This window comes from Heptranchias perlo, chromosome 23 (genome assembly GCF_035084215.1).
Source record: "Heptranchias perlo isolate sHepPer1 chromosome 23, sHepPer1.hap1, whole genome shotgun sequence".
Taxonomy (NCBI): Eukaryota; Metazoa; Chordata; class Chondrichthyes; order Hexanchiformes; family Hexanchidae; genus Heptranchias; species Heptranchias perlo.
The window spans coordinates 4,391,689-4,414,453 of record NC_090347.1 but is presented as its reverse complement, the minus strand read 5'-3'; the positions used below and the strand labels follow the sequence as shown (position 1 = coordinate 4,414,453).

Genomic DNA, 22,765 nt, shown 5'->3' with positions numbered 1-22,765 from the left:
GTAGGTCAGCGAGCACAGAAGGGTGATGGGAGAACGGGACTACAGCTTGGGACCAACTGAGTATTGAACACAGGAGGGGCCCTTCCTGGTCAGTGTGGCTCAGTGCCATGACCCACTGGAGGGTACTCAACTTTGTAAACTTTTGCAGGCTGAAGCGTAATGGATGTTTTTGTGTTTTTGGTGTTCAGGACGACGATGACTTTGTGGCACAGGAGTATCGGCTGCAGTTCTGTAAAAACACCGCCAGCCACTTTCACGATGCCTACGTTGGACCTGACACAGAATTTGTCGTTTTGCACATTGACCCGAATATTGGCTACACGTTCCGTGTGTGCGCGCGGGGAGAAGGACGCATGGAGTGGAGCCCCTGGAGTATTCCACAGAGCGCATACACCACTCTGACCGCGCATGGTCAGTTAGTCCATTAACGGCGACATGCTCGGGATTTCAGTGTTGTTTCACAATCGATGGGTCACAGTCATGAAGTCCTAGTGCAGGCCCCCACCTCTCCCCGGACAGCTGGCTATTGCTGGAACACAATTTCACAGGAATCGGCAGCCCTGCAGTACCTCACTCAATTGACCATTTTTCACATCTGAGCCTATTTCAACCATGCTGGGCCGTACAGCCGAGCCTCATCCAGTCCTAATCTGGTGCCCGCACACTTTCCAGCAGGAACATTGTCTGATTTTTCATCCCTTCTCCTTCTCCTCCCCCTCCTCCTCCTCTCCCCCCTTCTCCCTCCTCCCTCCTTCTCCTGCTCTCCCCCTTCTCCTCCTCCCATGAAGGTAGGGTGTACGTATAATTTTAATTACGCTGCCTGGCAGTGAAACAGTTAAAACTAAAATGCTGTCGTCCTAGGTAATGTCTTTAAAAGAATATAGTAAGAATGCCATTGTTGAGATAAGCTGCTCATGGTCGAGCAGCTTTAACTTAATCACTGTAGCTCCGGACGATGTCCGGTCTCTCAAAGAATTTAGCCTGTTGAGATAAGCCACTCATGGCTGATCGGTCTCGTCTCCCTCCAGTCTAATCTCATCAAGCTGACAATAACCAACCAACCTTATTTTCCCTGACCTTGTTATGTTGGAAAATCAGCGTCACATTTCGAGGCTCCAGTTGCAAGGGTCGGGGGCTGGTACCGATTACAAGACTACCAGTATAAGTACAGGTGATTGTAAGATTTCAGTAGCAGAGGAGAAGAGAATACCAGTCAGGTTACGACTCTACTCAACAATGGAACGGGCGAATATCGTTCTTGTAACTATCGCTTGAGCATTGTAATTGTCTTAATTTTTGCTTGGTTTGATCACCTCAGTAAAGAATCTTGCCACCGCCATTAGGGTGTCGGTCGGATTTATTGCACCCTTTATCATGAACGTTCTGTGAATCCCTTTTAGAAATAAATACTGCACTAAAGAGGCTGAGTCTATTCTCTGGATAACTAAGGGTGAATCCTTAGCTAAGGGAGCTGGCTCAAACTTAAATGCACAGGACTGCACGCTCATGAATGTTGAATCTTGTTCACAGAGTGGATCACAGGCTGCGAAGGGTTTAGCCTCAGCAGTCGCAGAGACATGGCGCTCAGGAACGACTCTCCCACCTGTGGCGTATTGTACTCCAAAGAGCCCACTTACACCAGTGGACAGACCCTAACATTTCGGTAAGTACTTTATAGCTGCCGTTATCATTGGTCTTACTTGAAACCCATTTGGTACGTTTCCTGCAAGTATAACCTGCTCCAGTGTCGACTTAAACAATGGGGCTGCAGGCTCCCAACTTAGAGGGAAGGTGAACTGAGAGTCTGGATTGAATGCTTCGTATAGAAGGGGGCGAATGTGGAGGCCGACAGCCAATTCAAGAGGGAGCTGGATAGATACTCGGCTGAGAAAGAGATTCAGGGGAATAAGAGAGATTAGTTTACGGAAATTTACACTCCGAGACAGCCAGATCGACTGTAATCGTCTCTTCTGGCCCTGTGTATTTCTATGGCAGGATGTAGTTCTGTGGCAGGGAAGAACAGTCTGGCTCCGATTGCCTTCACTGAGGTACCAGGGTGAGCTGCCTCTGTTTAAAAACAACACATGTAATCCAAGAGGACTTCTCTTCCTGATCTCTCATTTTAACCGATGGTTTAAAAAATGATCCATGCCCCGTCTCCCTACGGATGTCGAGCCCCGTGCCCCGTCTCCCTACGGATGTCGAGCCCCGTGCCCCGTCTCCCTACGGATGTCGAGCCCCGTGCCCCGTCTCCCTACGGATGTCGAGCCCCGTGCCCCGTCTCCCTACGGATGTCGAGCCCCGTGCCCCGTCTCCCTACGGATGTCGAGCCCCGTGCCCCGTCGAGTGGTTGACAGAGAGGTACGGGGCAGAAATTCAATTGGGCTGCTGCAAAGACCTAAACAAACACAAGTGAAGCTTGAGCAGTTTGGGAATTTCCAAACCCCAAGATCAAAATTAGTAGGAAGAATAGAAAAACAGAATATTTTTTAAATGGTGAGAAACTATTAAATGTTGGTGTTCAGAGAGATTTGGGTGTCCTTGTACACGAAACACAAAAAGTTAGCATGCAGGTACAGCAAGCAATTAGGAAGGCAAATGGTATGTTGACCTTTGTTACAAGTGGAGTACAAGAATAAGGAAGTCTTGCTACAATTGTACAAGGCTTTGGTGAGACCACACCTGGAGCACTGTGTACAGTTTTGGTCTCCTTATCTAAGGAAGGATATACTTGCTTTAGAGGCGGTGCAATGAAGGTTCACTAGATTGATTCCTGGGTTGAGAGGGTTGTCCTATGAGGAGACATTGTGTAGAATGGGCCTTTACTCTCTGTGGAGTTTAGAAGAATGAGAGGTGATCTCATTGAAACATATAAGATTCTGAGAAGGCTTGACAGGGTAGATGCTGAGAGGCTGCTTCCCCTGGCTGGCGAGTCTAGAACTAGGGGACATAGTCTCAGGATAAGGGGTGGGCCATTTAAGACTGAGATGAGGAGAAATTTCTTCACTCAGTGGGTTGTGAATCTTTGGAATTCTCTACCCCAGAGGGCTGTGGATGCTCAGTCATTGAATATATTCAAGGCTGAGATCGATAGATTTTTGGACTCTAGGGGAATCAAGGGATATGGGGATCGGGCGGGAAAGTGGAGTTGAGGTCGAAGATCAGCCATGATCTGATTGAATGGCGGAGCAGGCTTGAGGGGCCGAATGGCCTACTCCTGCTCCTATTTCTTATGTTCTTATGTAAGAAGAAAGACTAGCATTTATACAGCTCCTGGTCATTGCTGCTTGTGGGATCTTGCTGTGTGCAAATTAGTTGCCGTGTTCCCTACATTACAACAGTGACTACACTTCAGAAGTACTTCATTGGCTGTAATGTGCTTTGGGACGCCCTGAGGTTGTGAAAGGCGCTGTATAAATGCGAGATCTTTTATTCCCTCTGCACTAACTTTGCTTTTCAGGAAAGTCTTTACAGGCTATGCTTTTACCTTTTGGGATTTTGTTATGTTCCCAGAATGGAGGCTGCAGGTCTGCCGGATAAGCGAGACAGTATTGGTGTGTGTGTTGAGCCACAGAACGGGTGTGACTCCCTGCAGCGAGACAAGGCCGTCTGCATCAGCTCGAACGGTAATGAAACTGAACAGAGTTTGCCTTGTGTGGGTCGGAGCAAACTTTCTATAAATGATCATTCTTTCAGTGTCTCTCCAATTTTCTATTGCTCTTGTTTGAACCTTAATGGTGACTGTCTGCATGCTATCCCACAAGAGGACACTTGCTGATCTTGATCCTGTTATGTCGGAATAGACACCCATAAAGTGGTGGTGATAACCAATTGCTTTTATTATTTCCAGACCCTCTCAGAACAAAAGCAATACAAGAGAAGATATTGGAGTGTAATTGCTGCAATGTGCTTACTCCCATTAGGGGGCCATCTAGTGTTCAGTTAACAACACCCACGTATATAAACCATATATATCACCCAGCAGGTGTCCCTACATAACATTCAGGAGCCGGATCCTGGCTGATTTCCCCACCCCCCCCCAACCTGGGGTACGAAGGCTGAATACGGCTAACTCGGCACAGACTACGGACCCTGGCCCCGCGTGGTCACTTCTGGCTTGAGAAGTCCAGCCCCGTACCAGGAGTTTGAGCTTGCCTCGGCTGACACTTCAGCGCAATACTGAAAAAGTGCTACATTCCCCGATCGTTTTCAGATCCCTCCGTGGCCTCATCCCCTCCCTATCTCTGTAACCTCCTGCAGCCCCACGACCCTCCGAGATCTCTGCGTTCCTCCAATTCTGACCTCTTGCATTTCCCCGATTTCCTTCGCCCCGCCATTGGCGGCCGTGCCTTCAGCTCTCTAGGCCCTAAGCTCTGGAACCCCCTCCCTAAACCTCTCTCTTCTTTTTAAGACGCTCCTTAAAACCTACCTCTTTGACCAAACTTTTGGTCACCTGCCCTAATATCTCCTTACATAGCTTGGTGTCAAATTTTGTCAGATAATCTCTCCTGTGAAGCACCTTGGGACTGTTACTATGTTAAAGGCGCTATAGAAATGCAAGTTGTTGTTGTGGAGATGTTGCCCATCGGGCGAGATGTTGAACCCAGGCCCAAACGACCACTGAAGATCCTGTAACACGATTCAAAGAAGAGCAGGGGAGTTCTCCTGGTGTACCGGCTAATGTTCTTCCCCCTCAACCAGCATCACTAAAATGGTTATTTATCTCATTGCTGTTAGTAAAGAAGGTAGTCATGATGTGGAGATGCTGGTGATGGACTGGGGTTGACAATTGTAAACAATTTTACAACACCAAGTTATAGTCCAGCAATTTTATTTTAAATTCACAAGCTTTCGGAGGCTTCCTCCTTCCTCAGGTGAACGATGTCGAAAGCCTCCGAAAGCTTGTGAATTTAAAATAAAATTGCTGGACTATAACTTGGTGTTGTAAAATTGTTTACAGTTAGTAAAGAAAACACAACCTGTCCACAAAACAGCTACCCCCATAACAACAATCTGTACACTTCAGAGTAATTTATTGTGTGTGAATCACTTTGAGGTGTTCCTGAGACATGATGAGGTGCTATACCATGGAATCATACAGCGCAGGAAGAGGCCTTTCTGCCCATCGTGCCCGTGTTGGCTCTTTGAAAGAGCTATCCAATTAGTCCCACTCCCCCTGCTCTTTCCCCATAGCCCTGTAATTTTTTTTCCCCTTCAAATATTTATCCAATTCCCTTCTGAAAGTTACCATTGAATCTACTTCCACCGCCCTTTTCAGGCAGCACATTCCAGATCATCACAACTCACAGCGAAAGTTTTTTTTCCCCCCCTCATGTCGCCTCTGGTTCTTTGTTTTTCCTTTCTTGTTTTGCTGAGACTGGGTGACTTTATCCCTGAGCTATTGGGGGTGGGAGGGGGATGGGGAAAGGCAGAAATCGGTCGGTTGGCCGCTTGCTCCAACTCCCATGGCTGAATACCGTCTGTTGTCTCTTTTCCAGTTGAACACCGAGTCTCTCTTTCACCTGCCATAAAACATTATACAGTTTGCACGTTAGGTGTAATTACAGTCGGAGTTAACTCTTTTTTAAATTTAATTTTTAGGAGCGGTATTTGTGAATGGCAAAGAGATGACCAATCAGCTACCTTGCATTTCTACTGGGTCTTCGGTGACCTTCGACATGGAAGTAGTCAGCTTGGGTTCAAGTTTCAATGATGCTGCGAGTTTCAAGCTTCGAGTGATACTGAGCTCCGGAAACAGAGAAGTGGTGTTTGACTGGCTGCTCGACCAGCCCTGCCAAGCCTTGTATTTTGGCTGCTCCTTTGCGTACCCGGGTTGGAAAGTGCTGGTATTTTAAGACTCCAGTGAGGGGTAACTCCTCACTTCTAACGGGATCTGTTAGTGCTTGAGGTCTGGCTGTTCGTAACCTGCACTCCCTGTGCAAGAGCCAGAGCCTTGAGTGAAGGACGGCCCTCGTATTCTAGTTGTAATGTCCCATGATTGGCTCTGAGCTGCTGAATGTATTAGGGTTGGGGGGGGGGGGGGGGTGGAGAAGGAAAAGTAGCAATTTTATTGTCCTTTTTAAGTAATTATTTAAGCAATAGCCTTAATGAAAAAGTGTAAGAGGCCTTATTTTTTTATGTATTCAGCCAAGTGCCCGAATTCCTTGTTTATTAAATAGGGAGAATTCTGGTAATCCTTTCACAAATTCACTGCGGCGATACCGAAATCCGTCTGTGCGTAGAATGGTTACAGCAAGGAAGGAGGCCATTCGACCCATTAAGCCAATGCCGGCTCTTTGTAAGAGCAATTCAGTTAGTCCCACTCCCCCGCACTTTCCCCGTCGCCCTGCTGGAAGACCGTACACCCTGAAGTCAAGCGGCTTGTGTTCAGTGAATTGCCGAGATGAATTTCGCCAAACTTCCTGTCATTGCGTTTTAGTTTGCGTGAGTCTACAAGGTGTTACACAGGCGTGAAGAGTTGGGTTTTAAAAGGAAGATCACTGGCCAGTTTGAGAGGCGCAAAGTCGGGTTAATACTGCGTGTCCCCTTTTGATGTGCTAGTTTTCTCCTCCTTCCTAGCCGGCATTACGGCCCTTCACCTACATGTTTCAATTTGAATAAATTGGAGCCGTGGTATGTTTTTGGAATGAAAGAAATGCCAGGGTGCAAACACAGCCTTTCAGATTCAATGCAGGTCACTGCTTGCTAGAACATGGCTTAACAAGGTGAAAGTGGTCATTATCATAACAGTGTCAAAGAAAGATTTTCTGTATCCAGTCCAAAGCCAAGCAGAGCATTATACTGTTTGTGAACTCAATGCAAATATGAATGGTTTTATATTAATCTGTACCAATGTCACACACAGAGTAAAGCTGGTTGGTATAACTTTTATATCTTCCCTGCCCCTTCCCTGGTTTTTTGGTTTGTCCTGTTTGAATTTTGGGAGCCTGGAGGTTTGTTCTTGGTGCTCTTGTCTTAGTAGTGGATAAATCCTCGATTAGAACAGCAAGATCTGTTGGTGTCAGCATCTTAATAAATCTACAGGTTAGTGGGACGTAGATTTAAGCTTCGTAAGTGACCAGAGTCTCCATGGCAACGACACACCCACAAAGACTGGACACTCCTGACAGGATGTGAACAGTAGTTGGGCAAGAGGCAGCATACTGCTTGGTTGTTTAGACCCCAGTAAACATTGCAGCCTTGAACACCACCTCAAAAGGAGTTATTTTTACACATACAAGATCATGGACTTGTATTACTTTGATGGAACAATCCAGTTCCAGAGCTTTCCTCATTGTAGATGATATTCAGAGTGTCAATCCAGCTCCCACTGAGTGGAAATCTACGAGCTCGGAATTGATACAGTGAAACTTTGGAAAGACTGGAGGGAACTTTACATCGAACCAGTCTTTCAGTACTGCCACTGATTCTAATGCAAAAATGGAATGATCTGCTTTTAGTGCATGGCTCTCCTCTATGTTTACTGTACTGTGAAATTGTGCTTGCACTTTTTTTTTCTATATGGTCTTCACTCCCTGTTTGTAACGTCATGGGAAATGGACTAAGTCTTCAGATGGAACGGGCTCTGACTGTGGGGGATAATTGGACCAGGGCATAAATGTAATTTAGTTCCCATTTTAAAATCATACATTCTATCCTTATTTTAATATTGCTGTGTCCATATTATAATGGACACTGCCTGTGTAGACATAGTAACAGTGTAATTATATCCTCCTGCCATTAGTGTTACTACAGTACCTCCACTGGTTGGAGGATGTAATTACCATGTGACATTTACATAGTTTCCAATATATGGGTATTGGTAATGGAAAAAGTTGATCAGAATTATCATATTTTATTTTTACGTTTCTCTTGAGATCAGAGGCTAAATGACTGATCGAGACGTGCCTTTATTTGTAGCTAGAAGCATGCTTTTCTATAGGACAATCGGTGTTTAAAAGTGCCTATATACATATCAATATTATCATATTGAAGTGTGATATCAGTCTTCCAAAAATTTGGTGGGGAGATTTAAGGGAGGCTGGAATCCCAGTCCACTATTAAATTGTACTTGAAGCAAAATGAGGGTTTTAAAAAGCACACTTGGTACATAACTGCCTCGGTAGGTAAATGCACTGCCTGTGTCTTAATTAGTTTCCATTCCCTCTAGGCTGAGGAGAACAATAATTTGGGCACATTTTCCAGTCCTAATTAGCAGCCAGTACCTTTGGCTGGAAAATGCATGTGTGAATACCTGCCACTAAGCTCAGCTATAACAACCGTTAACGTAAAGTAGCACAAGGCTGCTACTTTTCTGGGCTGTAGAACTGTATGATTGTAGGAGTCTGGTGTTTTCTCTCTGAGCCGAAGAGCAGTTAAGATTCCACTAATGAATGTTGGCTTGTAATGCATCCATCATATACTATTTTTTTTTGCATGCTTGGGGAAAATTGACTTTTTATTCATTGAAAAGGCTTGGGTATGTTTTATATCAGCAATGCACTACCAGCCTGTAATGGCCAGGTATCACATCAGTGAAGGTCTTCGTTATAACTGTAGGTGAGTTTTTTTTTTACTCAAATGGAACAAAGCTCCAGATTGATCAGGGTCTCAGTAGTGTGCTACTTTTTACCTGTGTTGCATTACTAAGTTATCTTCAACTTCCTGGCCATGAAACATGCTTGGCTTTAATCTTGAAAATGTACTGCAAGTATTTCTAATAAAGTGAAAAAAAATTGATCTAAGCATCTATTACTGATTTGAAACTAGATTAGCATATCTGAAAATAATTACTCATTGTAGTTTTGAGTCTCTTGCTCACTTGGTTAATAAATGTAGAAGTATACTACTTCCTCAAACAGTTAACTTCAGTATTCAAAGGGATGGAAAATGAGTCTGGGTATCACTCCTCTGCACTTGAGTACCCACTACGGGTAAAGTGTACAGATAGCTGTCTACTATGGACAAGCTTTAGATTGTCTGCGATATACACACCACCTCTCCCAGTCCCATAATCCAGCAACACTTGTTCAAGACAGACATGAAAATGGCCACTTGAACAGGAGTGCTTGTGCCCCTGAAGCTGAGCCTGAGGCACTAGCTACCCAAGATGAGGATTTACCTGTTTCACATGTAAACTTACCTTTAAAATAAAAAGGGCAGGTCAAAATTGTCACATGTTTCAGTAATGAAGACAGAGTTTGCATCTTATTCTCAAGACCTAACTGTGGAACTTCAATGTGTAGTAATTAAAATGTTAATTGTAGCACATGAGCATCACACCACAGGGTGAAGAATTGGCAAATGAAGAGCTGATGCTAAAGAAATTTCTGTCAAACAGTTGCAACCTACACATTGATCATGAATCAGACATCCTATGGCAAACACACCTCAACAAAGACCTTCACTCAATGCAGAGTTCAACTCTGTTGCTGGTATGCAATTCGGTAGGTATGAAGGCAGAGAAATTTGAGGGAATTCCAGAATGTGGAGCCTGGACACAGCTACCAATGGGGCAGGCACGGTGGAAGGGAGAGTTTGGGGGGAGTAGTTGCAGGGCTGGGAGGAGGTTAGAGATAGGGAGGGGCGAGGCCATGGAGGGATGTGAAAAAAAGTGAATTTTAAAATCAAGGCATTGCCAGACCAGGAGCCAGTGTAGGTCAGCAAGCACAGGGGTGATGGGTGAACAGGACTTGGTGCAAGTTAGGAGATAGACAGCAGAATTTTGAATGAGCTCAAGTTTAGAGGGAACAAGGTGGGCAGCCAGCCAGGAGAATATTGGAATAGTCAAGTCTAGAGGTAACAAAGGTATGAATGAGGGTTTCAGCAGCAGATAAGCTGAGGCAGGAGCAAAGACAGGTGATGATACAGTAATTCCTTCCTTAAGCCCCTCTCCTTTAAAACACTCCTTAAAACCTACTTCTGACCAAGCCTTTGGTCACCTGTACTAGTAGATCCACATGTGGCTGAGTCCATGTGAAGCACCTTGGGGTGTTTTACTACGTTAAAAGCGCTATAGAAATGCAAGTTGTTAGCTTACCTTATTTGTACCATTTAATATTTATATACCTCTCAGTCTTTATGATGTTACAGAATATACTTCAAAGTAGGAAAGGACCAGAGGCGTAGAATTTAAATCTATGAAGTTAAAAACTTAAGTGGTGTGTTTTGGAACAATTTGCCTTGTTGGATAGAGAACAGGACAGATGCTCAAAATACATATGCTAAATTGGGCTTTAAAAAAGGTACTAGTGGGAGGAGCTGTGAGAAAAATGTCTGAGCTTTCATGTATTCTAGCCTTTAAAATTGTTTATAATTCAGGACATAGATAACAGCAAGAGAATGGTCGAAATACTTAGTATTTTGTCAGTTTTACACAGGTACGGGAAGTGGTACTGTCGGAGGATATGGAAGGAGCTTCTACTAGAGATAAACTAACAAAAGCTAATGGACTCAAAATGAACTGCAGAATACTGAAGGAGGGGGAAAATTAAAGGATTGAACCATAATTTTCCAAAAATCTTGGAAACAGGAATTGTGCCATGGAGTGGAGGATGGCAAGTGTCACAATAAATGCTGCTTTAGCAATGTCACTCACATCCCAAAAACAAACAGGACTCTGCCAAATTTGTAACGAGGGTCCAACCAAGCAATCAATACAGGTGGTGGTAGATAAATGTAAATGTAACCCAAACACATTAGACAATCACACCATAGCTTTTTATTCTACATTATGCCTCTTGCAACATCCCATTCACAATTTCCTTTTCTCCCAGTAAATGATTAGGGTAAGGTAGCGCTTCAGGCTTAGAATACTTCAGAAATATGGTCGAAAAATCAAGCCCATTAAATTAGTAGACCAATTCGCTAAATGCAACCAGGAAGATTCCACGTTCGACTCCTGATGTGTAAGCTGATCTCACAGTCAGTGTGACAGCAGAGCCACAACTTTTGGCCTTTAGTGGCTCTCATTTTTAGCTGTCCCCGACCCCCCCAGACAACAAAGAAACACCAAAATCAATCAAGTCACCACTTCCAGTAACGACCTGAAAATATACACGGGCATCTGGTGAAAGGGGTTTTATGTTCACCTGTGATGACGTCTGTGGCCAGCTGTCAACAGTGAAGTCAAGAATCACATGCAGAATAAAGTCTTGGGATGAAGACAAGATTGAAATAGTGTAATTTTTAAAATAAATTTCATCATTCCCTCATTCGCCCACCACCCAAGGGTAGGGTACCCACATTAGCAGACCTCCAACCAATGCAGCTCCAGTAAACTGGGCTACACTCCCTTAAATTGTCCTTGCAAGGCACCTGGTGCCTCGTTCAACTCAACTGAGATGTGGTACTCACCATGAACCTGTCCTACTTTGGTGGCAGTTTATACACATGCGGCTTTGTGCGCTCTGCACTTTCAACAATGCTCATGCGCGCACTTTAAATGACCACAGCTGCTGCCCAATACTGCAGCGAGCATCTGAACAATGTCTCACTGCTCAAATGCAGCAACTCTGCAGTCAAACCATTGCTATCAGTCTTGTGCCTTTTCCTCGTGCTACACTATTGCACCTGCTGCCCATTGAGACTTCAATGTAATGGAAGTACATTTAATAAATGTAACCTTTGACACTACACCAATTACTACCTTTCTGTTTCCACTAAAGAACTACTTCACATTTCCAACTGTCCCAAATAGGTGGCAAAAAACAATTCCACTTTCAGCCAGTTTGCATCATCCCCAATGCCTTTGAGATAGTCGCTGAGGAACACAGCTCAGTAAAGTCCCAGGCTAGATATCTGGTGTGAGTTTGTGGATGGTAGAAGCACAATTGGCCAATACACCCCTGGAGACAAGGTGGTGAAAAAAGTCCACCGTAGTTCCTGCTCACCAGTGTGTGCATGCGCGCGCACACAGACACTGGGCGAAGGCAGAATGAGCTGTGACGCCTTCGAAAGATATCCTGAGGATATTTGCTGGAAGACATACAAGAATAACGGCCGTTTGGGAGAGGCACTGGATGTTGGCTAGTACCTGTGGAACTGTATCCCAGCAAAGGGGAAGGGAGCACAGCTAAACACCTGCACACACCTGCCCCCATCCTGATGTGTCCCTTAGATCTCAGGGTCAAGATAGCTTACATTTTCTACATGGGTCGTCATAGCTTTCCAATTTTACATCCTTTCCCTCCATTCTGTAATTTGCTTAAGTCTTTTCCCCACCCAAATCTCAGGTTCAAAATTTACATTAGTTTATGACCCTGTGAATTTCACATTCCTAACTAGACAGTCAGATGCCAGAATCAAGCAAACACAAATTGGACTACTTGCACCTCCAGTTACACTGCAAAATTGGGATACATCCAATCAGCAAGTCAAAGTTGCACATCAAGTGGTGCATACTTGTCCAGAGATTAGGTTTACTTGCATTTTTAAAATTAAAAAAAGCCTTTCTGCTTCTCCTTAGTAAAGGGTGAATTTCAGTTAGAAATAAATTTCAAGTATCGCTGTCCATGGTTCATATTTAATGACCCAGCTTGTCTGCACCAAATCATTGCCCCCTGGTGCTATTCTAAGCACGAGAAGCAGAAACCAAATACAGAGAAGGAAGCAAACTGAAGACATCAACGGCTACTCTTTTGGCGGGTTCAGTAATGGGCTTTGCTTATTTTCCCAGACAACTTGCTTACAAAGCAAAATGTGAAGACGCTCACAGCTTGGTTTATTTGGACATCAACACAATTGCTGAGTCATGTCAGGGTCACTCAAGCTCAGCTTCATTAAGGAGTCTTAAATCTCAATGTCTAAATTATCAACATTTTAATTTAAACACGTTCTTGCAAGGTTGGCATTGCAGGAATTCAATTTGAAGTAGGAAAATGACTTTTATTTTTTTTTTTAAATAGAAAAACCCATTAACAATTCTATGACTGGTTTGGTTACAAAAACTGACAGGAAGGTGTAGTTTTGTTTTTTTTTTAAAAAAAGGAAAAGTCAGTGTAAAATGTCATGAAATCCAAAAATTTTCAGCGTTAATTCAAAATCTTGGGCTGTCAAATTGTGCAAACCATGCCCGTCATCTGTGGCAGGAGAGCAGAATTATTTCGGCTTAGATAGAAACATTAGCAGCAGGATAAACACACTACAGTGCCCCAACCCAAAATACAAAAAAAAAAATCACATTTACACGTGCACAGCGTTAGCAGATCAAAGCCACGGACGAGACAGGCGGAGGCTACACAGGCACCCTTTGAGAAAAAGGGGAAGAACGAGTTTAAGAAAACGATTCACAGAAATGCATACCATTACAGCCGGGTAAAGTCATTAGTGACTCAAGTGGGATAAAAAAAAAAATCGACGCTCAAAAGTAATATTGGTTAAACAGCAGCTGCCCCCTGCCCCTTCCCACCCGCCCATTTTAAATAAGTTTTTATTTTTTTTTAAAAAAGGAAGAAAAATATGCATACTTTATGGAAGTTTTAAAAAATAAACACCCGAGGTGATAATGTCACTCGCCCACAGTGCTTACTGAGTTTAAAAACGTGCATCCCTGGTACTGCACCAGTAGTGAAAAATCACTTTCCATTGGAAAAAAAACTGTAAACATTTACATTACTCCAAAATGTGTTCTACCTACACAAATGCCTGTGTTCTCTGATGTGGCAAAATACTGCATAAAATACATACCTTTTATCCGTCTCCACTTTTTTTTAGTGTCTCCTGCAATAAATACCCTGCGTGTTGGTAACAGGGGGAAAAAAAAAGTCTCAGAATATTGCATAAAAAGATTAGTAAATATTCCTGGCCCAGCCTTGCTATGCATTTCCCCCACCCCTCCCCACACACTCCCCTCTGGAATGGCAGTACCACTGCTCATGCTACCCCCTGCCCCTCCCCTGTACATACTATCTCTGAACTTTGTCAATAAAGACAGCCCTGATGATGTATCCAGCACAAAGCGTTGGTGAAACACAGCAAAAAAAGGAGAGCACATCTCTACCACGTCGTAAAACAAAAGAGCAGCGTTGTAGATGAAGCAGCACATCAGGGTGTGCACGCAAGTCTGGTAAGACCGTAAGCAGAAAGCAAAACAAATGCACAAAAAACAGACCTGCCAGTAAGAATACAGACGCTAGCTTTTTTTTTAAAAAATGGGAGGGGTGGGGGAAAGAGAGGAGAGAGATGTCATCTTAAAACAATATATAAAGACACTTAAAAAAAAAAAATCCTTCCAAAACAGGAACATAGAGAAGTGCTACTCCTGTGTCACAAGGAGATTAAGACCGTGAGATATACACACGCAAACTTCATCCACTATTTAAATTGCACTTGTTTTTACAGAAGATTTTTGTTACACTCATGGTTTTATACAGCATACTTCCACTAAAGTACATGCCTTTCGTTTTAAAATGGAGAATGTAAAGGGAAACCCGATCCTTTCAGAGATTTCTTTGACAAAAAAAACACTTCAGAAAAAGATTTTAAACAACTATACAATACCGTATTTTTTTTTAAAAACTGCCAATGTGGATGTTGTGTGAAAGATTTGGTTTTGTAGCCAAAATAAGTCTTCTAGAAAGAATGATTAGCACAAAAAACATCTGCAGCTGGCTGAACTGTGCTCGTTCAGTTCACTGTGGTGAATGCAATGTCTTTTTAAATTGTACTCCATCAGCTAAATTAAGTACAATTAATTGAACACACCAACATTTACAAGAATAAAGAATCTTAATACAACACTGCTGTCTCATTTCACTCAGTTACTGATTAGCCCAGTGTCCGTTTGGAACTTCTGCATATTTCAGCTGTGACTTATGAACAATCTTGTTTTGCCCTCTCTCTCTTCAGTGATGATCCACTGTTTCCGGGAGGGGGAGGGGGTGGGGGAATGGAGGGGAAGGAAGAAGAGACGAGACTGGGTGAATGGTTTGGTTTCAGAGCTTGTGTCTTTTGCTCTGTTTGGTGACTCCTGAGGAGAGACTGTCAGTGCTTGAATTTCTGTCTCTCGTACCAGTACCACTGTCTTCGCTGTTCGGCCGACTCTCGTCTGTGGGCTCCTGTCTCAGTTTTAAAGCAGAGTCATCTCTTTGCAGCTTCTGTTGCAGCTCACTGAGCCTGGCCATTACTTTATCTATGGTGTTTAAATTAATCAAGTTGAAGTCGTGCATGCTAACCAGATGAAGCAGAAAGTTCCGACAGAGGCTTTTCTCAACTATTGTTGGTCCACAAGTTTCTACAAAGAGCAGGCAGGATTGATGCATCTGATTGTCAGCAATGAACCTGCAGAGAGTAATGAGAGCTTATTAATATACATTGGCTTACCACGTTCAGAGCAATGCACAGAGAGAACAGGTAATGTCCAATCTACTCCTGAACTGAATGCAGACGTGCACTTTCCAACAGGATTCTTTGCCTGCTCTCTCCCCACCTCCTCCGCTCCCCCACCCAAACCACCTCCTTTCCCTCCCTCCCCATCCTACTGCAGGGACATGGTGGACTGCACCATACCAAGTGCTGCACTGGCTGAGAGCAGCTAACAGCGCAGACCGGAGATAGAACCTGGGACATTCCTGCCTTTTATATCCCTGCTGTGGTACTGGAGTGGATTTACCCATCTGAGCTGGTTAAGCTCTTTTTGAAATGGTCAGTGCTTGTGAAAACAGAATAGGCAGGTTAATGAAGTAACAGTCACAACTAAAGTCAGCTCAGTGAGTAGCTCCCTCATCTTGATTAGGTGGTTGTGGGTTGAAACCCCACTCTAGGACTAGAGCAAGTCTAGGCTGACACCACAGTGCAACGGTGACGAAGCACATGCAAAGTCAGGGATGTGGCCCTTTGGATGAGACATTAAACTGAGATCCTGTCTGCCTGTTGTGAAGGCTCAATTGTGTATCACAAGTCCCGTAACAAGACTCAGAGAAGCAGGGAGTTCTCCAGGTGTTCATTCCTCAACCATTACCACCAAAAAAGGATGAGTCATTCAGCTCATGTGCATTGTTTGACAGGCACACGGTTAAGGGATACTGCCTGCACAGTTCCGCTTAGCCTGCAATCACTTATTTCTGGTTTTGGAAAAATATAGCTTAAAAATCTAATTCCTAACAGAAGCCAATTTTGCGCACAGCAAGCTCGCACAAACAGCAAATGAGACAAGCGAGTTCATCTGCCTGGGTGGTGTTGGTGGAGGCATGAACGTTGGTCCAGTATATGATGAGAATTCCCTGCTCTTTGAAAAAGTACCATGGGATCTTTTACATCCAAACAGGCAGACACTGACTCAGCTGAATGTTTCATTGAAAGATGAAGAGAATGCTGTCCCATAGACAACAGAATTATTAATTCCCACCCCTCTCTGTCCACCCCCTGGGATAACCAAATGTTACAAGTAACCTAGTTAATTTGCATGGGAAATCACTACACAAAAGGTAGATTTATAAGTCATTTCGATTATCATGCCTGCTGCACCAGTCCAGCGCAGTTCATTTCCCCAATATTCAGCAGAATACAATTCTACACTGGGACACAGGAGCTAAAAGATACATCCATCCAACATGCCGTCACACGAGCTCTGATTCAGGAGCCAATTTCAGCATTTCCTAGCTCCCTGTTCTCCAGCCGAGTCAGTACTCACTGCAAAGTAGCAGTCTATTCCTTAAGTTGATGGCTAAAGTTGAAGTTCTTCAGTTTAATTTATTCAATTCATCAATCATTTTAAAAGATCTGGTTCCAAGTTTGAGTTTAATGGGGTGATTCCATCTCTAAGTTTTACCAATATTCATTAAACAACTCAAGTTTCATTCCAGCTAGATCAGAGGTCAGTGAATTCACTGCCAGCTTCTGAAAGTACCTTCCCAACACTTTACCTTTTGAAGTCTGTATCCTACAGCGAGCAGTAAAACAACGAAGAGCAAATATATCCAAAACTCACCCATGCTTCATAACGTGCAGGTTCCACAGTTTCATTACTTCTTTCTCTCCTTCATTAACATCAGTGAACTCATCGATTTGCTATAGTAAGAGAGAAAGCTCAATTAAATGTCAATTCAAAAGGGAACAGTTTAGAGTCACGGACTGCAGCGGTTCAAGGCGGCAGCTCGCCGCCATCTTCTCAAGGGCAATAAATGCTGGCCTTACCAGTGGCGCCCACATCCCATGAACGAATAAAAAAAGGATCCAAAACTGCAGAGCTGTACACTGAACTATACAGAACTAGAGCTTCTGGAAAACTTGCCTGAATTCAGCATGACTGAGCACCCTTGGAAAATAAGTGCAATTAAACCAAGATGAAACTGTATTGTGATGGTCTCCACAATACCACTAAACTATATGATGATATTTAAATTGGCATCAGTTGGACATCAAAAGGTTAATATTGCAGGAGCGCCTCAATGGCTTAGTCAATTAATGCAGCGTCACTTGCAGTAAGGTCTCAGGTTCAATCCCAGGTCCATCCCTAGTTAGCTGAACTTATGGTTAGCTTCTGACCACATATTCGCTCCATCACCAAGACCGCCCACTTCCACCTCCGTTACATTGCCTGTCTCCGCCCCTGCCTCAGCTCATCAGCTGCTGAAACCCTATCTTCCACCCTCCACAGACTTCTCATCCAAGCCCGTATCCTAACTCACACCAAGTCCCATTCACCCATCACCCCTGTGCTCACTGACCTATATTGGTTCCCAGTTCAGAAACGCCCCCATTTTAAAATACTCATCCGTTTTCAAATCCCTCCGTGGTCTTGCTTCCTCCCTGTCTTTCTAACCTGCTCCAGCCCTTCAACCCTCTGAGATCTCTGTGCTCCTCCAATTCTGGCCTCTTGCACATCCCCGATTTTAAATCGCTCCACCATTGGCGGCCGTGCCTTCAGCTGCCTAGGCTCTAAGCTCTGGAATTCCCTCCCTAAACCTCTCCGCTTCTCTCTCTCTCTCCTTAAAACCTACCACCTGTCCTAATATCTCCTTATGTGGCTCAGTGTCAAATTTAGTTTGATAATCGCTCCTGTGAAGCGCCTCGGGACATTTTACTACGCTAAAGACGCTATATAAATGCAAGTTGTTGAAGATAGTACAATTAGTTCCAGCAGTGATGGGGAGGGGAGCTGGAGTGATTCGATCAGGACTTCTGCTACTGAATGTTAGCCAAAGAACCCTTCAGGGATACTGAGTGAGGCCAGGATGAGGCTGAGCTGCGATTCTGTTCTCTTCCGCCCCCTCCACAAACAAGAACAAATGTTTATATCTCAAGAACGGCCACATTATGAGGCGTCAGCATCCACGGAGCCATTCCTCAGTGAGTCAGCGCCTTCAAGAGAGGAAGGAGGAAAGGGAAACTGGGGGTGGGGTGGGGACACTGTCTTGCTCGGCGTTCATCAATGGAAGACCAAAGACCAGGTTGCAATCTCAATCCCCCTCAAACCCCGAACAAACATAAATGCCAATTAATTTTTGGATGGCAGTGTTTGGTGGAGGAATGAAGTATTTGAACACTAACTGTAATGGTTTTCTCTCGCAGCCACTCAGGGTCCTTTTCATCCTCGCTGTCCACATCCATTTCCTGCGGCCGGAGTGGGAGGCAAGTGTCACTATGGAAGTATAGGCGATTGTGGCCGCTGATGTAGGTCCGCTGTTGTTCCACTTCCCCATCTTCAGACTCCAAGAACTCAGAGAGACTGGGTTTAGTACGTTTCGGTCTTTTAAAAAAAAATTAGAAAAGATTTGAATGCATTCCCTTCATGGGCATGTTCCAAACTATACACAGAATAAATGCTCTATACCCACAAGGCAAACAAGTACTTTCCCCCTGAAACGTGTATAAAGATATTCATGCATTTGCTCATTTTCAATTGCTGACCTAGTGCATCCGATAGGTTACTTCTGTATATAGTAGAACCTATTTTCTGCCTCCTTCTCTTGAAGGTACCAACTCTCAATGAACAATACCCAGAGAACTGGGAACAACTGTAGCCCAGGGTTCCAGGGGCTAATCTTAGCACTCCACTTACTGCCCTCGAGATTCAGTAACTCAGCAGGGCCTGGCAATCGAACCTGGGACCTTCTGCGCGGTATGGCTTAATGTTACATTGGGCAGTGTCTCGAGACAGTCTACTGGGAAGCTTCAGAAGTAGCTTAATAACCTCAGTGGCGTCAGCCTTATGACACAGTACACTGGCGCACACAAATACTACACCAAACTGTCGGAAGTAGGTTCACATTGATTCCTCAAGAGTTCCCCACTCAAATGGACCAACAAAGACAATACAGGCAGCAAGCATCCCCTGCCAACAAAAAAAAATGTGCATATTCAAACCCTGGGTCAACCCTGAATGTTTCTCTGCGATAGGCTCAAGAGTAACAATGATACAAACCTTCAGAGTAAATTGCTCGCCCGCTCAACCATCGTCAAGAACACCATGCGACTTGGTGGGATCAATAACCTCAAGTCATATCTTACTTTACATTCTTAGATTTTACTCCTTGCATTATTACTCTCCTCCTCCAACTAAAGCACTGGGATGATCACACTGGTGTTTGCCAGTAATTTGCTTTAAAAAAATTCTAATTTCCCCTCCCTGTCTTGATTCACACCAGTATGAACATACTGTGGCTCAAAGACCACTTCCAGCCCACGAGCCCTGTTAAAGAGCAGGCAACACAATTCTTGCAATTGTATTTTTTTTTAAACTCATTGGTTTGTCCTGTTTGAAGTTTCTTAGCGCTGTTGGCCTATTGTGGGATAAATCCTCAAGCAGAACACCAAGAGCTGTTAGTATCCACAGCGAGAGATATCTGCAGATTAACGAGAACATCTGAACTTTGTGTGTGTGTTGTCTCTCTTCATCCCCTCCCTGCCCCCACCCCACCCTAGGCTTCAAGGCTTGCAACCAAGTCACCCACAAAAAGTCTGAACATGTCAATAGCCACATGGCAATGCAGCTCTCCAGTCAGCTGGACAGAAGATTGAAGAAATCAGCTTGATTGCAAAATCAAAAATTTACTGTTGCACCTATACAGCAACTTACATGCGCTCCTCTGAACTATAAGGGCACCAGAATGTCGTACTAAATTACCTGCAGACCAAGATGTGAGTCACTGGCGTCCTTTTCACAGGACCATTGCGGCTAAAGGCAAACCCAGGCTGGGAGTGAATATCCTGAGGATTTCCTGCATAAGAGCCGTCATAACACTCATTGATAGATACGTCTATCCTAGCACCTTTAGGATGAGGCTGCAGAGAAAAACAGAGCAAGAGAAAAATTCTATCACCTATCGTGAAGGTTTCTATACAACAGTTGTGTAAGCGTTATAAAGCTGAAAGTCAACAGCGGGCTTCTGGAGTGATAGGCTGATGCAGAACTAACACTACACAGAGCGACCACTTCTTTTACAGGCCATCTCGCCGCTATAAACTGAGGTGACTTACATGTAACCCAAAGAAAAAGCAATTTTGACAATATGCATGGTCTAATGCCAACCCACATCCAATATTTTTCATGAGTCAGTGTCTACAGGACAGGATGAGACAAATAAAATAAGCAATTTAATCCAGTTTCAAAGTTGGCCAATTCAAAAGTAACTGAAGTAGATTTATTGAACCCCACATCCTGTAAACCTGCAGCCACTCCAGAGCTTATCTTTCACATTCCTCGACACAATGGGGAGTTCAGATTATACCATTTCTTTTTTGGAACAAAAATAAATCTGATACCAGGTGCTTAAATTGCAAAGATTAGTAAGTAGATTCGCTAAAGTGCATTTTCAATCCTATTCTCAACAGGAATCTAAGGCATTGACAAGAACAAGATATTTCAGAGTGATCAAAATTGGGTTTAAAAAAAAAATCAATGCTTCCCTAATGGCATCTGAAGTCCCAGCCTGTGCAGAGTCACCCGACGTACTCTGGGTGGGGGACTTCAATGTCCATCACCAAGAGTGGCTCGGTAGCACCACTACTGACCGAGCTGGCCGAGTCCTGAAGGACATAGCTGCCAGACTGGGCCTGCGGCAGGTGGTGAGCGAACCAACACGAGGGAAAAACTTACTTGACCTCGTCCTCACCAATCTACCTGTCGCAAAAGCATCTGTCCACAACAGTATTGGTAGGAGTGACCACCGCACAGTCCTCGTGGAGATGAAGTCCTGTCTTCACACTGACACTATCCAACGTGTTGTGTGGCACTACCACCGTGCTAAATGGGATAGATTCAGAACAGATCTAGCAGCTCAAAACTGGACATCCATGAGGCGCTGTGGGCCATCAGCAGCAGCAGAATTGTATTTCAGCACAATCTGTAACCTCATGGCCCAGCATATTCCTCACTCTACCATTACCAACAAGCCAGGGGATCAACCCTGGTTCAATGAGGAGTGTAGAAGAACATGCCAGGAGCAGCAAAAGGCGTACCTAAAAATGAGGTGCCAACCTGGTGAAGCTACAACTCAGGACTACATGCGTGCTAAACAGCGGAAGCAACATGCTATAGACAGAGCTAAGCGATTCAGCAACCAACGGATCAGATCAAAGCTCTGCAGTCCTGCCACATCCAGTCGTGAATGGTGGTGGACAATTAAACAACTAACGGGAGGAGGAGGCTCTGCAAACATCCCCATCCTCAATGATGGCGGAGGCCAGCACGTGAGTGCAAAAGTCAAGGCTGAAGCGTTTGCAACCATCTTCAGCCAGAAGTGCCAAGTGGATGATCCATCTCGGCCTCCTCCAGATATCCCCACCATCACGGAAGCCAGTCTTCGGCCAATTTGATTCACTCCACGTGATATCAAGAAACAGCTGAGTGCACTGGATACAGCTGGAGTGCTGAAGAATTGTGCTCCAGAACCAGCTGTGCCTCTAGCCAAGCTGTTCCAGTACAGTTACAACACTGGCATCTACCCAACAATGTGGAAAATTGCCCAGGTATGTCCTGTCCACAAAAAGCAGGACAAATCCAATCCGGCCAATTACCGCCCCATCAGTCTACTCTCAATCATCAGCAAAGTGATGGAAGGTGTCGTCGACAGTGCTATCAAGCGGCACTTACTCACCAATAACCTGCTCACCGATGCTCAGTTTGGGTTCCGCCAGGACCACTCGGCTCCAGACCCCATTACAGCCTTGGTTCAAACATGGACAAAAGAGCTGAATTCCAGAGGTGTGGTGAGAGTGACTGCCCTTGACATCAAGGCAGCATTTGACAGAGTGTGGTACCAAGCAGCCCAAGTAAAATTGAAGTCAATGGGAATCAGAGGGAAAACTCTCCAGTGGCTGGAGTCATACCTAGCACAAAGGAAGATGGTCGTGGTTGTTGGAGGCCAATCATCTCAGCCCCAGGACATTGCTGCAGGAGTTCCTCAAGGCAGTGTCCTAGGCCCAACCATCTTCAGCTGCTTCATCAATGACCTTCCCTCCATCATAAGGTCAGAAACGTGGATGTTCGCTGATGATTGAACAGTGTTCAGTTCCATTCACAACCCCTCAGATAATGAAGCAGTCCGAGCCCGCATGCAGCAAGACCTGGACAACATCCAGGCTTGGGCTGATAAGTGGCAAGTAACATTCGCGCCAGACAAGTGCCAGGCAATGACCATCTCCAACAAGAGAGAGTCCAACCACCTCGCCTTGACATTCAACAGCATTACCATCACCGAATCCCCCACCATCAACATCCTGGGGGTCACCAGTGACCAGAAACTTAACTGGACCAGCCACACAAATACTGTGGCTACAAGAGCAGGTCAGAGGCTGGGTATTCTGCGGCGAGTGACTCACCTCC

The 22,765-nt window shown here is 44.5% G+C and overlaps 2 protein-coding genes across 3 annotated transcripts in view; one reads left to right on the top strand and one right to left on the bottom strand.

Annotated features, from left to right (window-relative positions):
- crlf3 (cytokine receptor-like factor 3) overlaps positions 1–8,739 on the top strand; it is a 48,141-nt gene extending 39,402 nt beyond the window's left edge. Inside the window, exons 6-9 of the mRNA XM_068003850.1 lie at positions 189–411; positions 1,531–1,663; positions 3,514–3,626; positions 5,602–8,739. Coding sequence (XP_067859951.1) covers positions 189–411; positions 1,531–1,663; positions 3,514–3,626; positions 5,602–5,855 — 723 coding nt within the window. The 3' untranslated portion in view covers positions 5,856–8,739. The remainder of the gene's footprint in view (positions 1–188; positions 412–1,530; positions 1,664–3,513; positions 3,627–5,601) is intronic.
- A 4,132-nt stretch (positions 8,740–12,871) lies between these two features.
- suz12b (SUZ12 polycomb repressive complex 2 subunit b) overlaps positions 12,872–22,765 on the bottom strand; it is a 69,857-nt gene continuing 59,963 nt past the window's right edge. For both annotated transcript variants that reach the window (XM_068003848.1, XM_068003849.1), the window contains 4 exons: positions 20,066–20,223; positions 18,490–18,688; positions 16,928–17,007; positions 12,872–15,279 (listed from right to left, as the gene is read on the bottom strand). In XM_068003848.1, the coding sequence (XP_067859949.1) occupies positions 14,934–15,279; positions 16,928–17,007; positions 18,490–18,688; positions 20,066–20,223 (783 nt within the window). In that variant the 3' untranslated portion in view covers positions 12,872–14,933. The remainder of the gene's footprint in view (positions 15,280–16,927; positions 17,008–18,489; positions 18,689–20,065; positions 20,224–22,765) is intronic.